We start from the raw sequence: 27,918 nt of genomic DNA on the forward strand, positions 1-27,918 counted from the left end.
TCTTTAAATTCAGTGTTTTTTGTTTTTTTTTAATTGTTTTGTTTTATTCCCAAAATGTGCCGCAAGCAGACGGGGGGGTTAGTGTAAAGTCCAGTAACAGAATTAAAAGCCAAAAGAAATCCTATAAGTTTTATTTCCAAAAAAAAAAATGTTCAAGTTCAACAATAAAATGGTTTAGTCAACCTTTTGTACAATCAAAGGCAGTAACGAGAAATATATGTAAAAAGTTAGACAGAAATTGCTTAAAATATATTGACCTAAATAACACGCTTGGTGGCAACTGTTCAAACTTTCGAGTCAGATTCTTCTCAGTCAAACATTCACATCGGTCAAAAAAAACGCTGGAGTTTGAATCTAACTGTAATTCTATTAGTATTAATATATTTAGTCCAAAAATATGTGACATTTCAACAAATGACCATGCAGAATAATAACTTTTCAGTCCGAAATCATCACGTTGCACCAAGGTGGGTGCCTAGTTTTGAGCCCTCCAACTAAAATAACATCATGTTGGTGTTGGCTACACAAGTCAGTTGTAACATGTTATTACCCTTTTGAAGTGACTGATTGTAGAATCATGTCAGTACTAAACAACACTGCTCATAGTTGTTGTGAAGTGCCAGCTTTCATCGCCATGTAGAAGTCAGAGGTCATTTACTGCGCAGCCGCAAAGTATCACAGCGCTTCACTTTTCCACATTTTCTTATGTTACAGCCCTATTTCAAAATGGCATACATCTATTATTCTCCTCAAAATTCTACACACAATACCCCATAATGACAATATGAATTTATTTTTATTTTGCAAATGTATTAAAATAAAAATCACATGTACATGAGTATTCACAGCCTTCGTTCAATACTTTGTTGATGCACCTTTGGCAGCAATTACAGCCTCAAGTCTTTTTGAATACGATGCCATAAGCTTGGCACACCTATCTTTCAACAGTTTTTTCTTATTCCTTTTTGGAGAATGTCTCAAGCTCTATCAGGTTGGATGAGAAGCATTGGTTTTCCCCCAGGATGTCTTTATACAATGTTGCATTCATCTTAGTCTAGTCGAGGAGGTGACCGAGAACCCGATGGTCACTCTGTCAGAGCTACAGCATTTACCTGTAGAGAGAGGAGCCTTCCAGAAGGACAACCATCTCTGCAGCAATCAACCAATCAGGCCTGTTTGGTCTAGTGGCCAGAAGGAAGCCATTGCTTTGTCAAAAGTTTGTCAAAATGCACCTGAAAGACTCTCAGACCAGGAGAAACAAAATTCTCTGGTCTGATGAGACAAAGATTGAAGTCGTTGGCGTGAATGCCAGGCGTCATGTTTGGAGGAAGCTAGGCACCCCTCATCAGGAGCCCAATACCATCCCTACAGTGAAGCATGGTGGTGGCAGGATTATGCTATGGGAATGGTATTCAGTTGCAAGAACTAGGAGACTAGTTAGGATAGAGTGAAAGATGAATGCAGTAATGTACAGAGACATCCTGGATGATGGATCTTGAGAGGTGCTGCAAAGAGGAATGGGAGAAACTGCCCAAAGACAGGTGTGCCAAGCTTGTGGCATCGTAATCAAAGACTTGAGGCTGTAATTGCTGCCAAATTTGCATCAACAAAGTATTTAGCAAAGGCTGTGAATACTTATGTAAATTTAGTTTTCAACTTTTCATAAATTTACAAATAAAACAAAGACTGTGTCACGTTGTCATTATAGGGTATTGTGTGTAGAATTTTGAGGACCATAATACATGTACGCCATTTAGAAATAAGGCTGTAACATAACAAAATGTGGAAAAAGTGAAGCGCTGTGAATACTTTCCGGGTGCATTTAGAGAGCACCAGGTGTTTATTAATCTAATTGAAAGGACACATGCTGTAGTTAATTAAAAGTGTAGACTGCTACCTGAAGAAATATGGTCTGACTACACTCAGTCTGTTTATAGATGTGACAACAATTGTGTTAGATAAAGTGTTAATAAAAGTGGGATTTTTTTTTTTTTTTACACTACGGCTGGAAGAATGCGCTAATTTTGTTAAGATGTGAAGTAGAAACACGTAAGTCCCTCAAAGTCTCTTCATGCATGATAGGTTTGAGTACTTCACGCTGTAAATGGCGTCCGACAACCTGGGCTGGATCTAGTCAATCATCAGCTTCTTGAGAGAGTTGAGATAAGTCGGGATGAGGGAGCTAACCGACTCATTGTCATCGTTGAGGATCTTCTCTCCTCGACCCTCCGAGCCCACGGAGCTGGGGGACCGCGCCATGCCGGGGTACGGTGTGCTGTAACCCTGCACGACAAATATTACATTCATTTGTAACAACTGAATCTGTAATCCTATACATTTTCTTAAAATGTTGACTTATTAGTTGGAGTAGACATGTTATAAACCCTTAAAAAAACAAAACACAAATGTACACTACCATGCCTGTGAAATAATGCTGGTAATAATTTCAAAACAATACACTGCACATGTATAGTAAAATATGCAACAAGGATCAATATAAATACATTCCAACGGGTTTACGAAGCTGATCATTCTATGTAAGAAGGACCATATATATATATATATATATATATATATATATATATATATATATATATATATATATATATACATATACAAAAAACATTTTTTACACAATACTACTTTTTAAAAATTAGCAATACTTAATCCCAATGTCTTATATAGAATGTAAAGTAAAATATACTTACTATACTATACATATGTGTGTATATATATATATATATATATATATATATATATATATATTTATCCATCCATCCATTTTCTACCGCTTATTCCCTTTTGGGGTCACGGGGGGCGCTGGCGCCTATCTCAGCTACAATCGGGCGGAAGGCAGGGTACACCCTGGACAAGTGGCCACCTCATCGCAGGGCCAACACAGATAGACAGACAACATTCACACTCACATTCACACACTAGGGACAATTTAGTGTTCCCAATCAACCTATCCCCAGGTGCATGTCTTTGGAGGTGGGAGGAAGCCAGAGTACCTGGAGGGAACCCACGCATTCACGGGGAGAACATGCAAACTCCACACAGAAAGATCCCAAGCCTGGATTTGAACCCAGGACTGCAGGAACTTCGTACTGTGAGGCAGACGCAATAACCCTTCTGCCACCGTGAAGCCCATATACATTATATATATATATATATATATATATACATATATGTGTGTGAGTATATATCTATATATATATACAGATGTGTGTGTATATATATACACATTTTTGTGTACACATACATATATACACACATATTTACACACAGATATGTATATATATATATATATATATATATATATATATATATTTATATATATATATATATATATTTATATATATATATATATATATATATATATATATACTGTACATATATGTGTGTGAGTATACATCTATATATATATACAGATGTGTGTGTGTATATTTATACACATTTTTGTGTACACATACATATATATACACACATATTTACACATATATATTTGTATATATATATATATATATATATATATATATATATATACAGATGTGTGTGTATATATGTACACTTTTTTGTGTATATATACATACACACATATATATATATATATATGCATATATATATATATACAAACATATATATATATACATATATATATACAAATATATATATATATACACATATATATTTATATATATTTATATATATATATACAAACCCCGTTTCCATATGAGTTGGGAAATTGTGTTTGATATAAACGGAATACAATGATTTGCAAATCATTTTCAACCCAAATTCAGTTGAATATGCTACAAAGTCAACATATATGATATTCAAACTGATAAATTTTTTTGTTTTAGCAAATAATCATTACCTTTAGAATTTGATGCCAGCAACACATGACACAAAAGTTGGGAAAGTTGTAATAAATACTGATAAAGTTGAAGAATGCTCATCAAACACGTATATGGAACATATCCCACAGGTGTGCAGGCTAATTGGGAACAGGTGGGTGCCGTGATTGGGTATAAAAGCAGCTTCCATGAAATGCTAAGTAAATCACAAACAAGGATGGGGCGAGAGTCACCACTTTGTAAGCAAATTGTCAAACAGTTTTAGAACAACATTTCTCAACGAGCTATTGCAAGGAACTTTAGGGATTTCACCATCTACGGTCCGTAAAATCATCAAAAGGTTCAGAAAATTCGGAGAAATCACTGCACATAAGCGATGATATTACGGATCTTTGATCCCTCAGGCGGTACTGCATCAAAAATCAACCTCAGTGTTTAAAGGATATCACCGCATGGGCTCAGGAACACTTCATAAAACCACTGTCAGTAACTACAGTTGGTCGCAAAATCTGTAAGTGCAAGTTAAAATTATACTATGCAAAGCCAAACCCATTTATCAACAACACCCTGAAATGCCGCCGGCTTCGCTGGGCCCAAGCTTATCTAAGATGGACTGATGCAAAGTGGAAAAGTGTTCTGTGGTCTGACAAGTCCACACTTCAAATTATATTTGGAAACTGTGGACGTGGTGTCCTCCGGAACAAAGAGGAAAATAACCATTCAGATTGTTATAGGTGCAAAGTTCAAAAGCCAGCATCTGTGATGGTATGGGGGTGTATTAGTGCCCAAGGCATGGGTAACTTACACATCTGTGAAGGCACCATTAATGCTGAAAAATCCATACAGGTTTTGGAGCAACATATGTTGTCATCCAAGCAACGTTATCATGCACGCCCCTGCTTATTTCAGCAAGACAATACCAAGCCACGTGTTACAACAGCGTTGCTTCGTAGTAAAAGAGTGCGGGTACTTTCCTGGCCCGCCTGCAGTCCAGACATGTCTCCCATTGAAAATGTGTGGCGCATTATGAAGCGTAAAATACGACAGCGGAGACCCCGGACTGTCGAAGGACTGAAGCTCTACATAAAACAAGAATGGGAAATAATTCCACTTTCAAAGCTTCAACAATTAGTTTCCGGCATTCAACTGAATATGGGTTGAAAAGGATTTGCAAATAATTGTATTCCGTTTATATTTACATCTAACACAATTTCCCAACTTATATGGAAACATGGTTTGTATATATATATATATATATATATATATATATATATATATATATATATACATATACATATACATATATATATACATATATATATATATATACATATATATATATATACATATATATATGTTATATATATATATATATATATATATATACATACATATATATATATATATATATACATATATATATATATACATATATATATATATACATATACATATATACATATATACATATATATATATATACATATATATATATACATATATATATATATATGTATATATATATATATATATATATATATATATATATACATATATATATATACTCACTTCTAGCTGATTTTGAGAAAACAAAGGAAAACCAATCTATCTTGATGCTGTCTTACAAAGATCTACAAAGTCATCAAACGTATAGATGTTTTCTTGAGCTTTCATTTTCTTGCCGATTGAGCCATGGATTGAATCTGCTCTCATGAACGTGTGCACTTTCTCCAGATATTTTATCACAATCTCAGGTGAGCCCCATTCTGTGTTTGCACATTGGGCAACAGCCGTGTACAGCGTCCAGTTTTTATTTTGACCTCCACAGTTATCTGCCCAAAAGAGTATGCAAGGGGAAGAATCAAGAAAAATACATTTAATGAAGGTGCTTGCAACGTCCTGGGCCAATCTTCCAAATATCCCCTCGTGCCATAATGTCACATAATCAGGTTGACCGTCGGCCCCCATTCGTGTAAATGTCTCATTAAAGACAATAAGGTCGACTGACAAAGAAGCTCTGATTGGTCCCTTGAGATACTAGGTTTTCTGTTGTATCTACGCGGTTATGTGGTGGTTGTTAGGTCCTGCCATGCGCGTATCAGCTTACTTACGGAACAAATTACAATATCGCATACACTAATGTAAAGCATATCATCTAGGAACCCCCAAATTATTATCAGCTCAGTTTTGACCAAAATTTAGTTATTGGGTTTTGCCTTTGGACGGGAGAAATGTATCATGTGATGAAATTTATGTATACAAGTTTACACATATATCAAATTCTTGCACACTTTTGGATTATAGACAAAAATAGGCCGACAAATGGATTAACCAGAATTCAAAGTATAAAAATTTTGCAATACATAAGATCGTGTATTGTACCTCTGAATGAACTCGTCTGTCGTAGATTGGTGTGAGAGGAGCCGAGTCGGAGGTGGGAGGCTTCGATAGTTGATTTGAGGTTGCATTTATGACGATGTTTGACTTCAGCTTGAAGGCAGATCCCAGTGAAAAATTACTTCTCCGCAAACTCACTTTACTTGTATGCCTTACGGATTTCGCGTGGTCAAAGAGTGCCACCTTTCCCCGAGATCCATAGTTCACAATGTCCTTGCAATATAAGCACTGAGCACATCCCGGTTCATCGCACTTTGCAATGGAATCGCTGATCAGTTCGTCTACTTCTACGATATTGTTGTTAATCTTCACCTTCAGTTTGACATATCGAGCCATGCCCAGTTCCACTTGTGTCTCACGCCCTTATCGATATATTTCGCTAATAAAGCATTCCTATCTTGAATAGGCTTAACCACGTCTGAAACTGTTTTGTCAATAAAGAAACGTGTTAATTGAGAGATACTGTGTTTTCTTTCCAGATTAGTCGCCGATAAACACAACCAATACAAACAGAATACCAGTTCAGAAACGCTCACAATAATTGAGGATCAGGGCCTAGATATTGTCGGCAAACGACGCGTGCAGACGCCTATAACGGGCCATGTCATTGGTTGATGTCGTCAGCTGATAGTAGAGCTAGCCAATCAGTTGCCTTCACACATTGGCATTATATTGTATAAATGACCCTGGCGGCGTCAAAATTGGCGGAATTCCGTACACAATAAGAATAAGGAGAGGGAGATGTCTGGCCCCCGTTCCTTAGCTTTCTAGAAATCAATATCCTTGCCATTGGGGGTAAGCAGTGGCTCATTTGTGTCAGGCAGAATAGGTCCCTAGTAAACCGGCTGCTCTGAACAAGACTGTTTAGAGAAAGTGATAGGTGAACACATGCAATTGTTGATCCTTGAGGAATGTCAAACATCTTATTCAAAAAAGGTGCCTGGTGAGAGTATGAATGAGTATGAAGGCTCCAAACCACAAACATCACAGAATGCAACAAGAAGAAGTCATGCTCCACATGTGATGGAGTGCAGAACAAAATAAGGTTTTATTTCATACTTACGGAGGAATATCCTTTGCTGAAGCTTCCTCTGTTCTTGGTCCTTATCTTTGTGAGTGCTGACTCAGCAATGTCTGCTCTCTCTTCGGCGTCATCCAACTCATGGACCGTCTTCCTGTACTTTGCCAAGTTCATGTTCGCTTGCTCCTCCTGCATGATTCATGTGGAACAAAGACATAACATGGTATCCTGATACTGAGTAGGACCAAGAAGAGTAGTAGAAAAAGAAAACACCTACAGCATCTTCTACTTGTCTCTTGTAGGCCTTCATCTTGTTCTGCAGCCTCTCAACCAGCTCCTGCATTCTCTGCTGGTTTTTCTGGTCCTCTTCGGACTGGAATAAAAGCTCCTTGAGACGCCGCTCGTTCTTCCTCAGCGTTTTCACGGTCTCAGCGTGCCGCTTCTGCTCTGACTCCAGCTCCAATTCCAGCTCCTTCACCTGAACACATCCCATCATTTTGCTGCTCATCTGGGAGTTACTGGAACGTAAGTAGCCAGCTGTCCCGTACATTATGCAATCCATATGTCACATTACAAACCCAAGATCTACAGCAGTAGCTCATCATGTAACAATTCAGATGCCAGGTTTGATTGGCGAACACAATTATGCTGATCAACCGTCATATTTAAACAGGCCAGCAACATTTACAATGTAGAATAACAAAAAGGCCACGGGGAAGACCCAGGACACGTTGGGAGACTATGTCTCCTGGCTGGCCTGGGAAAGCCTCGGGATCCCCCGGGAAGAGCTGGACGAAGCGGCTGGGGAGAGAAAAGTCTGGGCTTCCCTGCTTAGGCTGCTGCCCCTGCGACCCGACCTCGGATAAGCGGAAAAAGATTGATGGGCGGAACAACAAAAAGTAGTGATGGGAGGGAATGTGCCGAGGCTTCGAAGCGTGTGTCGAGTAATGGAGGGGGCGTTTCAAGGCTTGCTTCATGGAGGTGATGAGCCTGAAATGTTGACGTGTGAAGGCTCGCTGCCAGGTGTTACCATGTGACCGCTTTGGGGCACGGTTTAGATGTTGCCGGGAGAGTCGACAACTCATAAATCACTTAAGGTACATTAATAATGGAAGCTTTTGAGAGTTTATGTGGAGTTCTGAAACTAGATAGAGATTTTTTTTTTTTAATGCTAATAGATTAAAAAATGATGGCAAACTTAATCTACGGTTTTGTTATTTATACTAAATAACTAACTTGTACTTGTTAAGTCTGTAGTAGTCTTGGTAAGGTAATGGTTTTTGCACTTAAATTGCATGCCACATGACGTGGGTTCAATACTCGGCAACGTCGGTTCTTGAAAGTGTTTATCACTGTAAACATTACATTTTCTTTGTAATCTTTTTCAACCAGCCACCAAAATAAATATTAAATTAATCTCCTCGGTTCTGTTTATCCCTGTCCAAGTGACATTATATTGTCATCTTACTATTTATGCCATTAGCTCAAGGTGACAGAAAAACATTATACAACCTGCCCTATAATATGATTCTACATCCATTTTCTACCGCTTGTCCCTTTTGGGGTCACGGGGGGTGCTGTAGCCTATCTCAGCTGCATTCGGGCGGAAGGTGGGGTACACCCTGGACAAGTCCCCACCTCATCACAGGGCCAACACAGATAGACAGACAACATTCACACTCACATTCACACACTAGTGCAGGGGTAGGGAACCTATGGCTCTGGAGCCAGATGTGGCTCTTTTGATGACTGCACCTGGCTCTCAGATAAATCTTAGCTGACATTGATTAATATGATAATTCCGCTGGTAATCACAGTGTCAAAAATAACGTTCAAAATATAAAACATTCTCATGCATTTTAATCCATCCATCCGGTTTCTACCGCACCTGTTCAAGAAGTCACATTAATGGTAAGAAGTATTTTATTTATTGTTGGTCAGAATAAAAATGTTAGTAAAAAGAATAAGAGACTTATTATACTCTAAAAATGTTGGTCTTACTTGAAAATGCACGGATTTAGTTGTATTCAGTCTTAAAAAGCTATGATATGGCTCTCACGGAAATACTTTTTAAAATATTTGACTTGTATGGCTCTCTCGGCCAAAAAGGTTCCCAACCCCTGCACTAAGGCCAATTTTAGTGTTGCCAATCAACCTATCCCCAGGTGCATGTCTTTGGAAGTGGGAGGAAGCCGGAGTACCCGGAGGGAACCACGCAGTCACGGGGAGGACATGCAAACTCCACACAGAAATATCAAACATATTTTATCATCCTTCTATTATTTTAACTAGTAAAACGGTTAAAAATGTATTGTAAGTCACTGTCCTTCCAAAGACATGCACCTGGGGATAGGTTGATTGGCAACACTAAATTGGCCCTAGTGTGTGAATGTGAGTGTGAATGTTGTCTGTCTATCTGTGTTGGCCCTGCGATGAGCTGGCGACTTGTCCAGGGTGTACCCCGCCTTCCGCCCGATTGTAGCTGAGATAGGCGCCCCCCGCGACCCCAAAAGGGAATAAGCGGTAGAAAATGGATGGATGGATGGATGTCATTTCAAAGAGCTAGGACAGATGCAACATCTCAGTGCATCACAAATTCTGTGGTTGAAATACAACTTTTTGTAAATATACATTTGACCAGCAGGTGGTGTCTTGTGCCGAAGCGAGCATTGAAGCTTCGAGAAATTCTCGAACCAATGGGCTCAAGTGGTTCATTGCCTCATGAGGCTTCATCTGACCATCACTAAAAGTGGTGGGGGGATAGCAACTATACATGGACCACACCACTGGAAGGGTAAGTGTGAGGAGAGCCACAAAAGAAAATTACTTTCACAGGAAACCACCTCATGAGTGGAAGAAGTTCTTGAAGCTGAGTGAAATATTTACAACCAACTGGCACTGAGACGACTGGCAGGGAGCCTTAAGTGGGCCAGTAGCAAAAAGGCTGCAGGTGTGTGTAGGTGGCTCCGCCCCAGAACTCTAAAACCAGGTACGGAATTGGAGGTAGGTCTTCAGGCTTCATTTTGGATACCTTAAGTATTAAAGCTTAGTCGTTTTTTTTTTTTAATAAAAGGTAGAATAGTCGCTCATCAAGCAGGAGATGGCTAAGAGCCGGTAAAACCAAGGATGGACAAAACTTACAGGCCAAGCGTTTGAATGCCACTTAAAGAAGACCTATGATAATTCCAATCTAGGCAGCACAGTTGGAGAGGGGTTAGTGTGTCTGCCTCACAATACGAAGGTCCTGAGCAGTCAGGGTTCAATCCCGGGCTGGGGATCTTTCTGTGTGGAGTTTGCATGTCCTACCCGTGAATGCGGGGGTTCCCTCCGGTTACTCCGGCTTCCTCCCACTTCCAAAGACATGCACCTGGGGATAGGTTGATTGGCAACACTAAATTGGCCCTAGTGTGTGAATGTGAGTGTGAATGTTGTCTGTCTATCTGTGTTGGCCCTGCGATGAGGTGGCGACTTGTCCAGGGTTTACCCCGGCATCCGCCCGATGGTAGCTGAGATAGGCACCAGCGCCCCCCGCGACCCAAAAGGGAATATGCGGTAGAAATGGATGGATTCCAATCTACATTTGTGGACGAAATCCGTGATCCTCAAACTGTGGTATGTGTGCTCCATCTAGCGGTGTGCCCAAAAAAATCACCTAATTAAACATGCAAACACAGTGTTACTGTTCATACTGTGTAATGTTACAATGGCCAACAATATTAAATGTACTTATTGGATTAAACCTATGCCTTTTTTCATGAATAATTAGGACTACTATGCTACTGTATTTTAATGTTGGTCTTTATGGTGGTACGAGGAGAGCCAAGTGTTTGCTGATGCGAAACTTGGTAAAAAAAAAAAAAAAGCTTGAGAACTAGTGGTCTGGATAAAATGTAGTAGATGTTCTTTGATGTAAATTTTGCACCACCGCCATATTTAATACTCACTTTCTGCAAAAGTCTACAAACATTTTGTGCATGGGAGTTCGGTTTAGATTTCAAAGAAAACCCTCCTTGCCCCACCCAGACTATCTCAATCTTATTTCTGAATGTATTTTGGGAAAATGTACACTGTTAAAAATATATCATGAAGACAAACATCGATGTTATATTCTTTTAGCCAGACCTTGTCCTAAATGGACTATACGGGCTTACTGGTCATCAGTTCACTTTGCACCGGCCGAGCATGATGCCGCATCCAAAAAAAAGTGCATTTGCCGGCATTTATTATCACGGCGTTATTGTGTGCATGCCACGATTAAGATACAAATAATATTTTATCCTACTTTCTTTATTGTTTCCTCAAACCAAGTTGTATTGGCGCCGTCTTTTATGTCGGGGTCTAGCGGCTAATCCGATTTTTCTGCTGTTCCAAAGTCCCAGATAAAAAAATAAAAAAAATAAACACAAATTATTTGATTTACAGATAGACATCAGAGCAGGCGGGAGGGCATTTTAACGAGGAAGTTCCTTCCAGGCAGCAATCACGGCTTGGCAACATGTACTAAAATACCCATATAAGGATGTCCGTCAATCTATGATGTCACAATGCCCCAAAACAAGACTGCAAGACACAGCATTTAGTGGCATCCAAAATGATGAGCAAGTTGATGCCCAAACACATGCGCCTCATGATTTGAGGCTGTAGCATTGTTTAACATAAATATCAAACATTATAACATTTAGAAGTCAGAAAACAGGAAAACTGTTTTTGCAGCAACCGCCTCTTTTCCAGCTTCACCACAAAATCTAAATCCTTCCATCAGTGGGTGTGTTTTTTTTACCAGCTTGGCACACTATAACGTGAATAGGCACATCTGTTTTTTTTTTTGCTATTTTTTGGAGTTATGCATGATACAGCAAGAAGGTTCTGGTTTTGAATCCGTCTGCTTTTTTGTCAGAGGAACCAGAATTTAAGACTTCATCACATGAATTTCCATGAATGAACACTCTGTGTCCTGCACCAGATGAGACTGTGAAGGCCACAGCAGAGTACAATGAACACATTTCAGTGACAACACAACCACAGTGAAAGGCAATATGAAATAAATATTAAGATGAGTTAACACCGCCCTGCAGTCTATAAAACAGGATTCCCAGGACTTTTTGAACCGGGGGCCGCATTGGGTAAAACAATTTGGCCAGGGGCCAGGCTATATATATATATATATATATATATATATATATACACACACAAACACACACATACATACATATATATATATATATATATATACACACACACACACACACACACACACACATATATATATATATATATATATGTGTGTGTGTGTGTATATATATATATATATATATATATATATATATATATATATATATATATATATATATATAGCTCCTCTCTGAGCTGCTACCTTACCGTGGTAGAGGAGTTTGCGTGTCCCAATGATCCTAGGAGCTATGTTGTCTGGGGGTTTTCATGCCCCCTGGTAGGGTCTCCCAAGACAAACAGGTCCTAGGTGAGTGATCAGACAAAGAGCAGCTCAAAGACTTCTATGGAATTACAACGAAATGAACCCAGATTTCCCTCGCCCGGACGTGGGTCACCGGGGCCCCGCTCTGGAGCCAGGCCCGGAGTTGGGGCACGATGGCGAGCGCCTGGTGGTCGGGCCTGTTCCCATGGGGCCCGGCCGGGCACAGCCCGAAGAGGCAACGTGGGTCATCCCTCCAATGGGCTCACCACTCATAGGAGGGGCCATAGAGGTCGGGTGCATTGTGAGCTGGGCGGCAGCCGAAGGCAGGGCACTTGGCGGTCCGATCCTCGGCTACAGAAGCTAGCTCTTGGGACGTGGAACGTCACCTCACTGGGGGGGAAGGAGCCTGAGCTAGTGCGCGAGGTAGAGAAGTTCCGGCTGGATATAGTCGGACTCACCTCGACGCACAGCAAGGGCTCTGGAACCAGTTCTCTCGAGAGGGACTGGACCCTCTTCCACTCTGGCGTTGCCGGCAGTGAGAGGCGACGGGCTGGGGTGGCAATTCTGGTTGCCCCCCGGCTCAAAGCCTGTACGTTTGAGTTCAACCCAGTGGACGAGAGGGTAGCTTCCCTTCGCCTTCGGGTGGGGGGACGGGTCCTGACTGTTGTTTGTGCTTACGCACCAAACAGCAGTTCAGAATACCCACCCTTTTTGGGTACACTCGAGGGAGTACTGGAAAGTGCTCCTCCGGGTGATTCCCTTGTCCTACTGGGAGACTTCAACGCTCATGTTGGCAACGACAGTGAAACCTGGAGAGGCGTGATTGGGAAGAATGGTCGCCCGGATCTAAACCCGAGTGGTGTTTTGTTATTGGACTTTTGTGCTCGTCACAGTTTGTCGATAACAAACACCATGTTCAAACATAAGGGTGTCCATATGTGCACTTGGCACCAGGACACCCTAGGCCGCAGTTCCATGATCGACTTTGTAGTTGTGTCATCGGATTTGCGGCCTCATGTTTTGGACACTCGGGTGAAGAGAGGGGCGGAGCTTTCTACCGATCACCACCTGGTGGTGAGTTGGCTGCGATGGTGGGGGAGGATGCCGGACAGACCTGGCAGGCCCAAGCGCATTGTGAGGGTCTGCTGGGAACGTCTGGCAGAGTCTCCTGTCAGAGAGAGTTTCAATTCACACCTCCGGGAGAACTTTGAACATGTCACGAGGGAGGTGCGGGACATTGAGTCCGAGTGGACCATGTTCCGAACCTCTATTGTCGAGGCGGCTGATTGGAGCTGTGGCCGCAAGGTTGTTGGTGCCTGTCGTGGCGGTAATCCCAGAACCCGTTGGTGGACACCAGCAGTGAGGGATGCCGTCAAGCTGAAGAAGGAGTCCTATGGGGTTCTTTTGGCTCATAGGACTCCGGAGGCAGTGGACGGGTACCGACGGGCCAAGCGGTGTGCAGCTTTAGCGGTCGCGGAGGCAAAAACTCGGACATGGGAAGAGTTCGGGGAAGCCATGGAAAACGACTTCCGGACGGCTTCGAAGCGATTCTGGACCACCATACGGCGCCTCAGGAAGGGGAAGCAGTGCACTATCAACACCGTGTATGGTGCGGATGGTGTTCTGCTGACTTCGACTGCGGATGTTGTGGATCGGTGGAGGGAATACTTCGAAGACCTCCTCAATCCCACCAACACGTCTTTCTTTGAGGAAGCGGTGCCTGGGGAATCTGTAGTGGACTCTCCTATTTCTGGGGCTGAGGTCGCTGAGGTAGTTAAAAAGCTCCTCGGCGGCAAGGCCCCGGGGGTGGATGAGATCCGCCCGGAGTTCCTTAAGGCTCTGGATGCTGTGGGGCTGTCTTGGTTGACAAGACTCTGCAGCATCGCGTGGACATCGGGGGCGGTACCTCTGGATTGGCAGACCGGGGTGGTGGTTCCTCTCTTTAAGAAGGGGGACCGGAGGGTGTGTTCCAACTATCGTGGGATCACACTCCTCAGCCTTCCCGGTAAGGTTTATTCAGGTGTACTGGAGAGGAGGCTTCGCCGGATAGTCGAACCTCGGATTCAGGAGGAACAGTGTGGTTTTCGTCCTGGTCGTGGAACTGTGGACCAGCTCTATACTCTCGGCAGGGTTCTTGAGGGTGCATGGGAGTTTGCCCAACCAGTCTACATGTGCTTTGTGGACTTGGAGAAGGCATTCGACCGTGTCCCTCGGGAAGTCCTGTGGGGAGTGCTCAGAGAGTATGGGGTATCGGAATGTCTTATTGTGGCAGTCCGCTCCCTGTATGATCAGTGTCAGAGCTTGGTCCGCATTGCTGGCAGTAAGTCGGACACGTTTCCAGTGAAGGTTGGACTCCGCCAAGGCTGTCCTTTGTCACCGATTCTGTTCATAACTTTTATGGACAGAATTTCTAGGCGCAGTCAAGGCGTTGAGGGGTTCCGGTTTGGTGGCCACGGGATTAGGTCTCTGCTTTTTGCAGATGATGTAGTCCTGATGGCTTCATCTGGCCGGGATCTTCAGCTCTCACTGGATCGGTTCGCAGCCGAGTGTGAAGCGACCGGAATGAGAATCAGCACCTCCAAGTCCGAGTCCATGGTTCTCGCCCGGAAAAGGGTGGAGTGCCATCTCCGGGTTGGGGAGGAGACCCTGCCCCAAGTGGAGGAGTTCAAGTACCTAGGAGTCTTGTTCACGAGTGGGGGAAGAGTGGATCGTGAGATCGACAGGCGGATCGGTGCGGCGTCTTCAGTAATGCGGACGTTGTATCGATCCGTTGTGGTGAAGAAGGAGCTGAGCCGGAAGGCAAAGCTCTCAATTTACCGGTCGATCTACGTTCCCATCCTCACCTATGGTCATGAGCTTTGGGTCATGACCGAAAGGATAAGATCACGGGTACAAGCGGCCGAAATGAGTTTCCTCCGCCGGGTGGCGGGGCTCTCCCTTAGAGATAGGGTGAGAAGCTCTGCCATCCGGGAGGAGCTCAACGTAAAGCCGCTGCTCCTCCACATCGAGAGGAGCCAGATGAGGTGGTTCGGGCATCTGGTCAGGATGCCACCCGAACGCCTCCCTAGGGATGTGTTTAGGGCACGTCCAGCTGGTAGGAGGCCACGGGGAAGACCCAGGACACGTTGGAAAGACTATGTCTCCCGGCTGGCCTGGGAACGCCTCGGGATCCCCCGGGAAGAGCTAGACGAAGTGGCTGGAGATAGGGAAGTCTGGGCTTCCCTGCTTAGGCTGCTGCCCCCGCGACCCGACCTCGGATAAGCGGAAGATGATGGATGGATGGATGGATATATATATATATATATATATATATATATACTGAACAAAAAAAAACTAGACTCAGAATGTCTAGTTTAAAAACTAGACATTCTGAGTCCGTTTTACATTTCCCCAACGATTTTACCATTTTTCCCCCTCACTAAATGCTGACGTCACGTTATGGATGGGAAAATGCATTTTTAGACAATATGATTTTTCTGAGCGGCTAGGAGAACCCGAAAGTAACAAGTGGTATAAAATGGATTGATGGATGGGCTAGAAAGGACAGATTAAAAAAATTAAATAGTAATGAAATAACAACAATAATAAAAATAATTTTTACTTGGGTCTTCCCGTGGGACAGATTTTGGACGCTGGCGGGCCGTATCCGGCCCACAGACCATAGTTTGGGGACCTCTGCTATAAAAAATGTCCCATGTTTGTCTTGTCACTACCGAGTCTTACATTTGGATTCAATTTTGTATCGTTTTACACAAAATGCACTCTTCTGCTAACCATTGATTGGTCGATGGTATTTTGATGACATCAATTTTTTTACAATTAATTGAATGGGAGGAAACAAAAAGCAACATTTAAAAAAATAAAAATAAATGTGGATTACAATTTCAAGTTATTCAAAGCTAGATTTGTATGATGTCATAATATTTACTGGCAGTCACAACAACCATTGCAATCCCACTTCAGCATCCTTGTGGTGAGAACTTAGCCTTGATCAGTGTTGACCTATCCAAAGCACCAGGACCCTAACTTGATAGTTTCATGGATGGTTTATTGCGCTGTTACTGTAGCTAATATCATTCTGAATTTTTTTTCTCCATGCTTACATGTCCAGACCATGAGTCTTAGGTACTTCACTGCAAAGAATTGAGAACAATTTTATTTTCTCCGGGGAGCTTTGTCTAGACCAGGGATTCTCAAACGGTGGTACGTGTACTACTAGTCAGAGTAGTGTACAAAGAGAGTATGGCCAACTAAACAAGAGGCGCCATGACTGCTACCAAGGATTTGAAATCACCGCTGTGGGTCCTGAATCTGAAATGGGGGCCAATGGAGTATTTGTGAGCTGTATATAGTGACTCTGTACTGTACCTGAGTAATTATAAATGTAAAATTGATTGTAAAAATTATATATTTTCACACTGTTAAATTCCTCAGGTAAAACGTCAGCTTGCTTCAAGGAAATTGGCTTTTTATGTTGCCCAATGTTATTTTATTTAGTGCCGAGTGGAATTCAAGACTGGTGTGATATATTTAACTATTAACCTCTCAGGGTGCGTGGACCGCAATCATACTCCACTATGAAGTTAAGTAGAGGGCCACGCGTGCTTTAGGTCAATCCAAACTGTTGAAAAAGGCGTGAGTTGCAGTGTGTGTCTAGCCCAAATGAACATTATTTAATTTGGCGAGGGCTTGCTTTGACACCAGAGGGTGATGGACTCAAAATGTGATGTGGTCATCAAAATATGTTTACTGAACAGAAGCCAACATACTTTAAGAGTGTTGAGCAACTCTTGAGATATTTGTAGTGTACAACAACATCCTGGACTCCACAATTAACACCCAAAGATCAATAATTGGTTTATAAGCTGATGCTAAAACATACAGGTTGGTTTACCTTCGCTTCCAACTTCTGGATGATCTTCTTGCCACCTTTCAGAGCCATCTGCTCGGCCTCATCCAGTCTGCTGCTCATATCTTTCACTTGGCCCTCCAGACCTTTCTTTACCCTTTCCAGATGGAGCACGTGCTCTTGCTCCAGGCGGTACTCCTCCCCCACTCTGGCCAACTGCACACATTCAAGGGTGTATTGATTGGATTTTACTGACGTCACGTCTGGCTCACGTCCCGCCCAATAAATGTGTGGTGGTCAATGTGTGGTGGTCAACTCGCTCTGTTCTCACTAATTACGAGGCGCCATTTAGCCCTTCTCCAAAAAAAAAAAAACGCCCTCTGTTTGCGTTGTTTTCGGCCATACGAATCGTTCAAATTACAAAAAAGATAAAACTTTTTTCAGAGGTCCTGGAAAGGTAATCAAAAAAACCAGAAGAGTGCAAGAGTTCACAAAAGGAGCTCACAGTTCAGTCCAAGCAGAGTCAAAGAAAGCACAAGTTTCCAGTGATCATTTCGTTAAAGGTTTGTTTAAAATACTTTTAACAATTATTATTTTCCATTTAAGTAATATCTTGATATTATTTGTATTTCTTAAACACATGTTTCAAGTTTCAAGTTTATTGTTCTTCGGTCAATGGTCAACAAAGCAAAAAAAACAGTTGTACATTCATAGATTGAAAATAAAAAGTTTTACATTCATAGATTGAAAATGAAAAATGTTACGGACCGAAAGGGTTTAGGCTGAAGTTAAACACTTATTGCGCCTAACCCTATAAACAAATTCAAGTACAAAATAAACTTCCGAAAGTTATAAAAAGTCCTTTGCACAACATATTATGATGATACACATTTTAAACAACATCATAAACAACATGAACGTAGTTCAATTTTATACACAGTACAGGCATGTGAAATATCCCTGTGTACATATAGACCTTTGCACTAATTACATATACAATATATACAGACAATTGTACTTCTATTATTATTTATATCTCATGTTTAATTTTTAATTAACATTAATCATAGTATTAACTACAATGTTAATTCAAGAGTGATATATTTTTTCAAGACATTGGTCTTAAAGTGTTTTTTAAATGTGTGAATGGAACTGGAACATTTTAAGGAATCATCCAAGCTGTTCCATAGTTGAACTCCTCTAACAGAAACACATCTACTTTTTAAGCTTGTTCTTATTTTTGCTTTCTGAAAGAAAGCTGAACCTCTGAGGTCATAGGGATTCTCTCTGGGTTTAAATCTCACTTGTAAACACCCAGGCAGCATGTGGTTATGAGCTTTAAAAGCCACAATAGTAGTATTGAGGTCAACAAGATCGTGCAGTTTTAATGTTTTTAATTTAATGAACAGAGCATTGGTATGGTCATGATAATTCGCATAAGTTACAATTCTAATCGCTTTCTTTTGAAGTAAAAATATAGAGTTGATGTTTGATTTGTAATTGTTTCCCCAGATTTCAACACAATAGTTAAGATATGGGAGTATGAAATAATTATATAACATGAGAAGAGCCTTTTGATTCACAGAGTTTTTAATTTTATGTAACATAGCAATATTTTTTGCCATCTTTGTCTTAAGTATATTTATGTACAGTTTCCAATTTAATTTATCATCTATATAGATCCCCAAAAATTTTATTGAATACACCCTTTCTATCTCCATATCATCAATTCTTATATGACGCTGTATGTTATTTTTCCTATTTCCAAAAATTATATATTTAGTTTTATTTAGGTTGATTGATAGTTTATTGGCATCAAACCATTGCTTTAGTATGTGGAGTTCAATCTCTACAGTCTCTAGGAGTTGGTCAAGGTCTTGCCCAGAACAGTACAGACTTGTATCATCAGCAAAAAGAATACAGTTGAGTTTTTTAAGTATTTTGGAAATATCATTAATATACAGTAAAAACAATTTTGGCCCCAGTACAGAACCTTGGGGTACTCCATGTGTTATGATCTTTTTGTCTGAATCTACATTGTTCATATGCACATACTGCTCTCTGCTACCAAGATAACTTTTCAACCAATCATGAGCAAGACCTCTGACACCATACCTATGCATTTTGTTTAAAAGTAATGTGTGATCAATGGTGTCAAAGGCCTTGCTCAGATCAATAAAAACACCAACAGCAAACTCCCTCTTATCAATTGCAGTGGTTACCTCCTCAACTAGTTCCATCACTGCCATGGAAGTGGACCTGTTAGATCGAAAACCGTATTGGTGTTCACTTAGCAAGTGATGCTTATCAATAAAACTGTCAAGTCTTGACACAAATAATTTTTCAAGGACTTTTGAAAATTGTGAGAGTAAAGAAATAGGCCTATAGTTTGTGAACTGATGCTTATCTCCACTTTTGAAGATGGGAATGACTTTTGCCGTTTTCATTTTCTTTGGGAAGACACCTTTTATAAAAGAAATATTGCAAATATAAGTGAAGGGAACCGCTATAAAATCAACAACTTCCTTGATCAGAGAAAAGTCCAAGTCACAGCAGTCTGTTGACTTCTTGTTTTCCTGAGAATTTACAATTGTTTTGATTTCACTTTCATTAACGGGGGAAATAAAAAACGATTCTAAATCGTTTTGAATGGTTTGTTCATTAAATTTTGCACTGTTTTCAGGCTGTACAATTTCATTTGCTAGATTAGGTCCAACATTTACAAAAAAATTGTTAAAAGCATCAGTTATCCCTTTAGGGTCATTTATAGTTAGATTATTTTCTATAAAATAGCTAGGATGTTCCTTATGTGTCATGTTTTTTTTTTTAATGATACCATTTAAAACTTTCCACATACCCTGGATGCTATTTTTATGTTGTTCTAATAGGTTACAGTAATATGTATGTTTGCTGTGCTTTATTATTTGTGTTAACTTATTTTTGTACGTTTTATATTTGTGTTCAGTTTCTTTGGTTCTGTACTTTAAATGTCTTCTGTAAAGATAATTTTTCTTTTTGCAAGACTTCAGTATTCCTCTTGTGATCCACGGTTTGTCTTTAACGGTGCTGTCTTTAATGACATGTTTTTTAATTGGACAGTGCTTATCGTACAGTTTTATGAAAATATTAAGAAAAGTTTCATATGCCTCATCCGGGTCTGTGGAGGTATAAACCTCCCTCCAGTCTTGGGCACATAACTCAGACTTGAATGCTGCCATAGTTTCGTGTGTTTGATGTCTAATAAATCTATATTGGACAGCTTTTTTATCTTTTCTCCTATCAAAGAAATCGTGGAAAATGCTGAATACAGGTAGATGATCGCTTATATCATTAAATAGTAATCCTGCTGTTATGTGATTCTCCGGTTGATTCGTGAAAATGTTATCGATCAGTGTGGCAAAGTCTACGGTTATTCGGGTTGGTTTTGTTATAAGGGGAAAGAAATTATTACTGTACAATCCTGTTATAAAATCTGTTGTTTTGGTACTGTCCATGGGATTCATAAGATTAATATTAAAATCACCGCACACAATATGGATTGTATTTGACTTACTAAATATATAATCAAGTTTTTCATTGAATGTATCCAAACATGATCCAGATGTTCTATAGACACAACTGACGTTTATTTGTTTTGATTTTTCTACTTCGATTTCTACAGTTATACATTCAAATACTCCAGCAATAGCAGTAGATTTGCTTTCAATCTTCCAACATTTTAAATCTTTATTTACAAAAAGTGCAACTCCTCCTCCCCTTTTTTCAACTCTGTTTGTGGTGTTTGGTACGAGTGTTTCAAAAACCACCATCTTAGGAAGTCTATATAAATAGAAGCTAACGTGAGCAAAACCAAAAAAAGAGTTAAGCTTTTACCACAGGCAGCAATCATAAATGAACTTTCACCACATACACAATGTTGACATCCATAGTTATGTTTTGATAAAGACAGGGAAAACACACTACTCGTAAACGGCGCGTGCAACAACAGCAACAAACATGGCTGTAGATGTGAAGTTAAATGCAATCTTACCCGAGCAAAAACAATGCATATTTATCCGGGAGAGTCTTGATAACAATTTTCTTGACCCAGCCACACACAAAGAAGATGTAGACCTCCATGTTTTTCCAAGTTTCAATCTGTTTTGTTGTCTAGAATGATGTCTGGAGCACAATAGTTCGATATGTCTGGGAACGCGACCGACGTACAATCCTTTATATCACTGGACAAATCTTTTTTTGATAAAGTATAGGAAGATTTAAGCCTCTTTTTAACTCAGATAGTTTGCGCGCTGCTTGCTGGACAAAAGCCATCTTCGTTTGGTTGACCACCACTGGTTTTCACTTGGATTCTGTCAAGAAGCCATGTGACGGAATCCAAGCAGTTGATAGCTTTAGCCCTGTGTGGTTTCTTCCAGTTTATGTGGTGTGCCTTTTACCTCACAACTGGTCTTCTTGGCCTTTTCCAAGGATCCTCTCATCTCTGCTTGGAGCTCCTCGTGCTCCTGCTGCAGAGTTTGGAGATCCACCTCCAGCTTCCTCTTTCCACTCAGAGCCGACTGGAACTAAAACTCAGGGATAAGAGAAGCACCATAGATCCCATTATCGTCCATCAGTGGTGTATTTTCAATTAATTGATGATTAATGTTCGTATCAACAAGAGTAAATAGCAAACTTTTTACTCAAAATGGGATACAAATAGGAGATAAAATTGCTAATGCATTTGGTTTTGTCCAGACAAATTTATTCTCAAAAGCCAATAACTGCACTGATTATAATTAGCTCTTATTTGTGTCAAACCTTGAACATCGTATTGTTGTCAACAATAATCAATGTCCTGTAATTACTTGATTAATACTCTTTTTTTTCTAAATTTACTTGATTCGTACTCTTTCTTCATAGAAAGAAACATGTTAAACACAGAAAGTGAACAGAATATCAAGAAATGCTAAGACTCTAAGAAATAGGGGTAGGATCAGGCAGAGGGGGTTTGAGGACTCCTACATCAAACCACAACAAGCCACCCAACCTTTCACCCTTCCTACCCACAAAAACAAAGTTTGAAAAAAAAAAATGGATTTGAACAGCAACAATGTCTGTGCGAGTGTAAAACGAGCCAGTCCACTTTAAGAATAGTGCTGGTAGTCCAGGGGACAGCCTGTGCTCTTAGCTCAGTAGTTAGGATGCTGGCATTTCACACCGGCAACCTGGGTTTGAGCCCCGCTCAGAGCATTTGGAAAAAACAATGCAGCTGAGAGTAAGAGTACACAATCGCTCTACAAAGCAGTGCTGACAGCGCTGAACACCATTTATTGCATTCTGCAGTCAAAATTGGGGGACACTGAATCAGTGGCAGCTCCAGGGCTTCAGCACAAAGGCATCTATGGGTACGATTGAATCATCTGTCATTTTCTCAAATTTTTTTTTGTACATGTTGAAATGTGCAAGTGTATATATGTATGGTACTTTTTAAAATTTTAACTGGGGATTCTTTTAGTCGCGGATGTTGAAGACATCTACCTATTCGGAAACATGATAATGGAACGTCTGCTGATTTCAGTAAGCACTGCCCAGGTGTATCGACAAATTCGGAAAACCCTGGCAGCTTTGGGGTACCTTAAAATGCAGCCGAATTTGTCTATACATCAGTGCAACGCTTACTGAAATCAGCAGAAGTCCCGTTCTCATGTTGATCAAAGGGTGGGCAGAGCTGTTGGCACTCAGATGTTTGTGGTTTCTGAGCTAATACACAACCTGGATGACATCTTGGAGAAGCTGTCTGCTCTGCAAGGCAAAGTTATGGCCAATTTGAGGACCAGAAATGGACAATTAGAATTGAATTTTTCTAATTGTTTTCGCACCCTCAAACACAAACATTCTAATCTGGATTTTGTCTCCCAGTTGGAACAGCTTGACAAGACTCCTCCACAGGATAATTAATCAAAGAAGCTCCAAATACCTTCCTTGTCTTTCATGGACATAAACTTGTTTGTGGACTTTGGTTTGACTGACTGGTTGAGAGAGCACCAAAGTCAAGAGATAAGTGACTCTTCAGGCTTACAATACTTGGAGGAAATGTAAATGTATTCACTAAGCACTCTCAATGTTATTTATCAAAGCTGAAACTGTTTTGCGACATAATGTTTCATGTATAAAACTGCAAAGGCAAATGAGGAAGGGAGAATTTTCCATCCTACACATGCGTGTCAACATAATTGAATTGTCAAAAATAAAAACAAATAAAAAAGACATATTGTCTACTCAACAACCCTTTTATAGTTTTATAGCAGCTGGATGATTTAAGAGGTTAATTAAGAATTTTTTTGGGTTTCTAATGGCACTTTTTTCTGGATCCCTGGATCAGAGTCTTAGTACAATCCCGTTTCCATATGAGTTGGGAAATTGTGTTAGATGTAAATATAAATGGAATACAATGATTTGCAAATCATTTTCAACCCGTATTCAGTTGAATATGCTACAAAGACAACATATTTGATGTTCAAACTGATAAACATTTTTTTTCTTGCAAATAATCATTAACTTTAGAATTTGATGCCAGCAACACGTGACAAAGAAGTTGGGAAAGGTGGCAATAAATACTGATAAAGTTGAGGAATGCTCATCAAACACTTATTTGGAACATCCCACAGGTGTGCAGGCTAATTGGGAACAGGTGGGTGCCATGATTGGGTATAAAAACAGCTTCCCAAAAAATGCTCAGTCTTACACAAGAAAGGATGGGGCGAGGTACACCCCTTTTTCCACAACTACGTGAGCAAATAGTTAAACAGTTTAAGAACAACGTTTCTCAAAGTGCAATTGCAAGAAATTTAGGCATTTCAACATCTACGGTCCATAATATCATCAAAAGTTTCAGAGAATCTGGAGAAATCACTCTACGTAAGCGGCATGGCCGAACCAACATTGAATGACCGTGACCTTCGATCCCTCAGATGGCACTGTATATACTGTAAAACCAACATCAATCGCTAAAGGATATCACAGCATAGGCTCAGGAACACTTCAGAAAACCACTGTCACTTAATACAGTGGGTCGCTACATCTGTAAGTGCGAGTTAAAGCTCTACTATGCAAAGCGAATGCCATTTATCAACAACATCCAGAAACGCCGCCGGCTTCTCTGGGCCCCAGATCATCTAAGATGGACTGATGCAAAGTGGAAAAGTGTTCTGTGGTCTGACGAGTCCACATTTCAAATTGTTTTTGGAAACTGTGGACATTTGTGTCCTCGGGAACAAAGAGGAAAAGAACCATCCGGATTGTTATAGGCGCAAAGTTCAAAAGCCAGCATCTATGACGGTATGGGGGTGTATTAGTGCCCAAGGCATGGGTAACTTACACATCTGTGAAGGCACCATTAATGCTGAAAGTTACATACAGGTTTTGGAGCAACATATACTGCCATTCAAGCAACATTATCATGGATGCCCCTGCTTATTATGGCAAGACAATGCCACACCACGTGTTACAACAGCGTGGCTTCATAGTAAAAGAGTGCGGGTACTAGACTGGCCTGCCTGTAGTCGAGACCTGTCTCCCATTGAACATTTTGAAGCCTAAGATACGACAACAGAGACCCTGGACTGTTGAAAAACTTAAGCTGTACATCAAGTAAGAATGGGAAAGAATTCCACCTGAAAAGCTTCAAAAATGTGTCTCCTCAGTTCCCAAACGTTTATTGAGTGTTGTAAAAAGAAAAAGTGATGAAACACAGTGGTGAACATGTCCTTTCCCAACTACCTTGGCATGTGTTGCAGCCATTAAATTCTACATTAATTATTATTTGCAAAAAAGAAAAAAAGTTTGAGTTTGAACATCAAATATCTTGTCTTTGCAGTGCATTCAACTGAATATGGGTTGAAAAGGATTTGCAAATCATTGTATTCCGTTTATATTTACATCTAACACAATTTACCAACTCATATGGAAACGGGGTTTGTAGATATACCAAACAAGCACACTAATAGTACACGCACACTGTTAAAAGTTTGCACACGCTATTCAGCGTGTGGTATTTGGATCACAGTAGATGAAACCGAGAGATGGATTTTAGATGTTGTGTTCAGCAAAAACACAACATTTGGTTGAACTGATGAAAAAAAGTCACCTGGTTGTTGAGGTCACTACATTTTTCATTGGCATCCTGCAGCTCCACTTCCAAGGTTTTGCGAGTCCTCTCTGTGCTCTCCAGGGCAGAGCGAGTCTCTTCGCTATCGCTGACCAGCAGAGCACAACGTCGCTCTAAGACCGCCATCTCCTCTTTGCGCTCCTCACGGCCCCTAACTTCCTCCTCCAGCTGAGCCTGCATATCCTGAAGCAGAAATTAGTCATTCTGTGCTCTCTTCTAAGCAGAAGATTGACGAGTGGACAAAATATCACGCTGTCATCAAACCTTGATCTGCTGCTGACTCTTTTTGCTGCTCTTGCTGAACTCATTGTTGCTCTTGGTAAGTAGTTCCACTTGAAGCTCCAGTTCGGCGAGATCAGCCTCCAGTTTCTTCCTGAGCTTCAGTCCCTCCGTTCGACCTTTGATCTCCACATCCAGAGTGGCCTGTAGGGACTCCAACGCCCTCTGATGGCTTTTTCTGACAAAGAAGAAGGAACACGGTCAAAGAGAAGAATGAGGTTATATGAATGTTGGGTAACACTTTAGTATGGGGAACATATTCACCATTAATTAGTTACTTATTAAAAGGTTAGGGTTATAGGTTTAGGGTTGAGGTTGGGTTTGGGGTTAGGGTTGGGGTTATGGTTAGGGTTAAGACTAACTAAGACTCTTAGTTAATGGCTTACTGGTTGTATAATAACGCCATGCAGAATAAGGTATTAATAAGTACTTAATAATGCTAATTAAGAGCCAATATGTTACAAATTTGCCTGTTAATAAGCAACTAATTAATTGTCTATATGTTCCCCATACTAAAGTGTTACCGAATGTTGTATTTAATCGCAGCCAAGCTGGTTTTGAAGGAAGAAGAAGCGGAAAGAGACAGGTCTTACCTCTGCGTTTGAATACATGAAGGACAATGGGAAATAAAGGACAATGTTAAAAGCAGAAGAGTTTACAGAGCAAAAGAGCGTTAGTGTGATAGATGTGGGAAGTGACATTGAGACAGAGGAGGTACCGAGCAGCTTCAGCCTCTTCTTCTTTCTCTTGAAGTCTGCGCTCAAGATCTCCTTTAATTTGAGACAACTCCAGCTGCAGCCTCAGCAGCTTGGTTTCTTCCGCCTAAACCCAGATCAATGCAACCTCATTACTGTAAAGTGATGTGAAGAAACAATTTAAAAATGGTGTGTCTTTTAAAGGGGTCAATTTCTGTTTTTTTACATTTTAAGCACTTCCTTGTGGTCTACACAACATTTAATGGTTTGGTCAAACTTTTGCAGAGATTATGTTTTACAGTCAATCTTAGTGGAGGTTAATTGGTGTTTTTATTACACAGAATTTATTTAACTGAATGTTTTGTATTTGGATTTTGTGAACTGATTTATTTTACATCAATTAATGACACCTCATTGGCTGGTTTTAAAACAAGATAATCTATTTTTGTTTTAATATACCGGAAGTAAGTCTTGTTTTTTGAAGCAGCACATTTTTTTTACACTGAATATTTACACACTGAATTTTTTCACACTGAATATTCATACACTGATTTAAAAAAAAAATTGAGTTTTTATACACAACATTTTAATACACTGTTGTTGTTTTTTTAATTAAACTGTCAGCGTAATTTGATGTAAAAAAAAACATTTGGTTCACAAAATTCAAATGCATAAAACTCAGTTATATATATTATATAAAGCTTTCGGAATAACGACACAAATGAACTTCCATACATCCTCAAGCTGCTTTCTGGCTGTTTCTTAAGAATGCGTCGTTTTGTGGGTGGTTTTATTTACGTGGCTCCACTTAGACTGCGTCTTCTCCCTGTCAGCCATGTTTTAGTTTTTAGCGCTTCCATAGCGAGTCTACTGACAGCTATAAATTTGAACTATACGCTACTTTCTATTAGAAATGGCAACAGCGGAGGATGCATGTGCATGTATGAGCCAGTCTGCCCCACAACAAGAGGGTAGCAAAAAACATTTAGCTTATTGACTACAGTACGGACTACACTGGTGAATACCCGCAAGGCACTTTGGGTAAATTTCAACCATATATGGATAATCCGCTAACGTCACACAGCAAAAATGTCACAAAATGAGCAAATACCGAACAGCTCTTTTGGCAAAGTATGAAGGAAGGCAAGAATGTTATCGCTGCAATGCCTCCATGGTTTGATTTCAAATGTTCTTACCAATAAGTAAGAAAAATTTAAGTCTTTATTCTGCACTGGCTCTA

At 40.4% G+C, this 27,918-nt stretch overlaps 1 protein-coding gene across 5 annotated transcripts in view; it reads right to left on the reverse strand.

The window, feature by feature from the left end:
* Positions 1 to 115: 115 nt before the first annotated feature.
* LOC133557864 (myosin-16) overlaps positions 116 to 27,918 on the reverse strand; it is a 138,882-nt gene continuing 111,079 nt past the window's right edge. For all 5 annotated transcript variants that reach the window (XM_061908734.1, XM_061908736.1, XM_061908733.1 and 2 more), the window contains 8 exons: positions 26,702 to 26,805; positions 25,969 to 26,161; positions 25,684 to 25,887; positions 21,995 to 22,120; positions 17,604 to 17,774; positions 7,553 to 7,753; positions 7,318 to 7,464; positions 116 to 2,283 (listed from right to left, as the gene is read on the reverse strand). In XM_061908734.1, coding sequence (XP_061764718.1) covers positions 2,131 to 2,283; positions 7,318 to 7,464; positions 7,553 to 7,753; positions 17,604 to 17,774; positions 21,995 to 22,120; positions 25,684 to 25,887; positions 25,969 to 26,161; positions 26,702 to 26,805 — 1,299 coding nt within the window. In that variant the 3' untranslated portion in view covers positions 116 to 2,130. The remainder of the gene's footprint in view (positions 2,284 to 7,317; positions 7,465 to 7,552; positions 7,754 to 17,603; positions 17,775 to 21,994; positions 22,121 to 25,683; positions 25,888 to 25,968; positions 26,162 to 26,701; positions 26,806 to 27,918) is intronic.

Source organism: Nerophis ophidion, linkage group LG08 (genome assembly GCF_033978795.1).
Source record: "Nerophis ophidion isolate RoL-2023_Sa linkage group LG08, RoL_Noph_v1.0, whole genome shotgun sequence".
Lineage (NCBI taxonomy): Eukaryota > Metazoa > Chordata > Actinopteri > Syngnathiformes > Syngnathidae > Nerophis > Nerophis ophidion.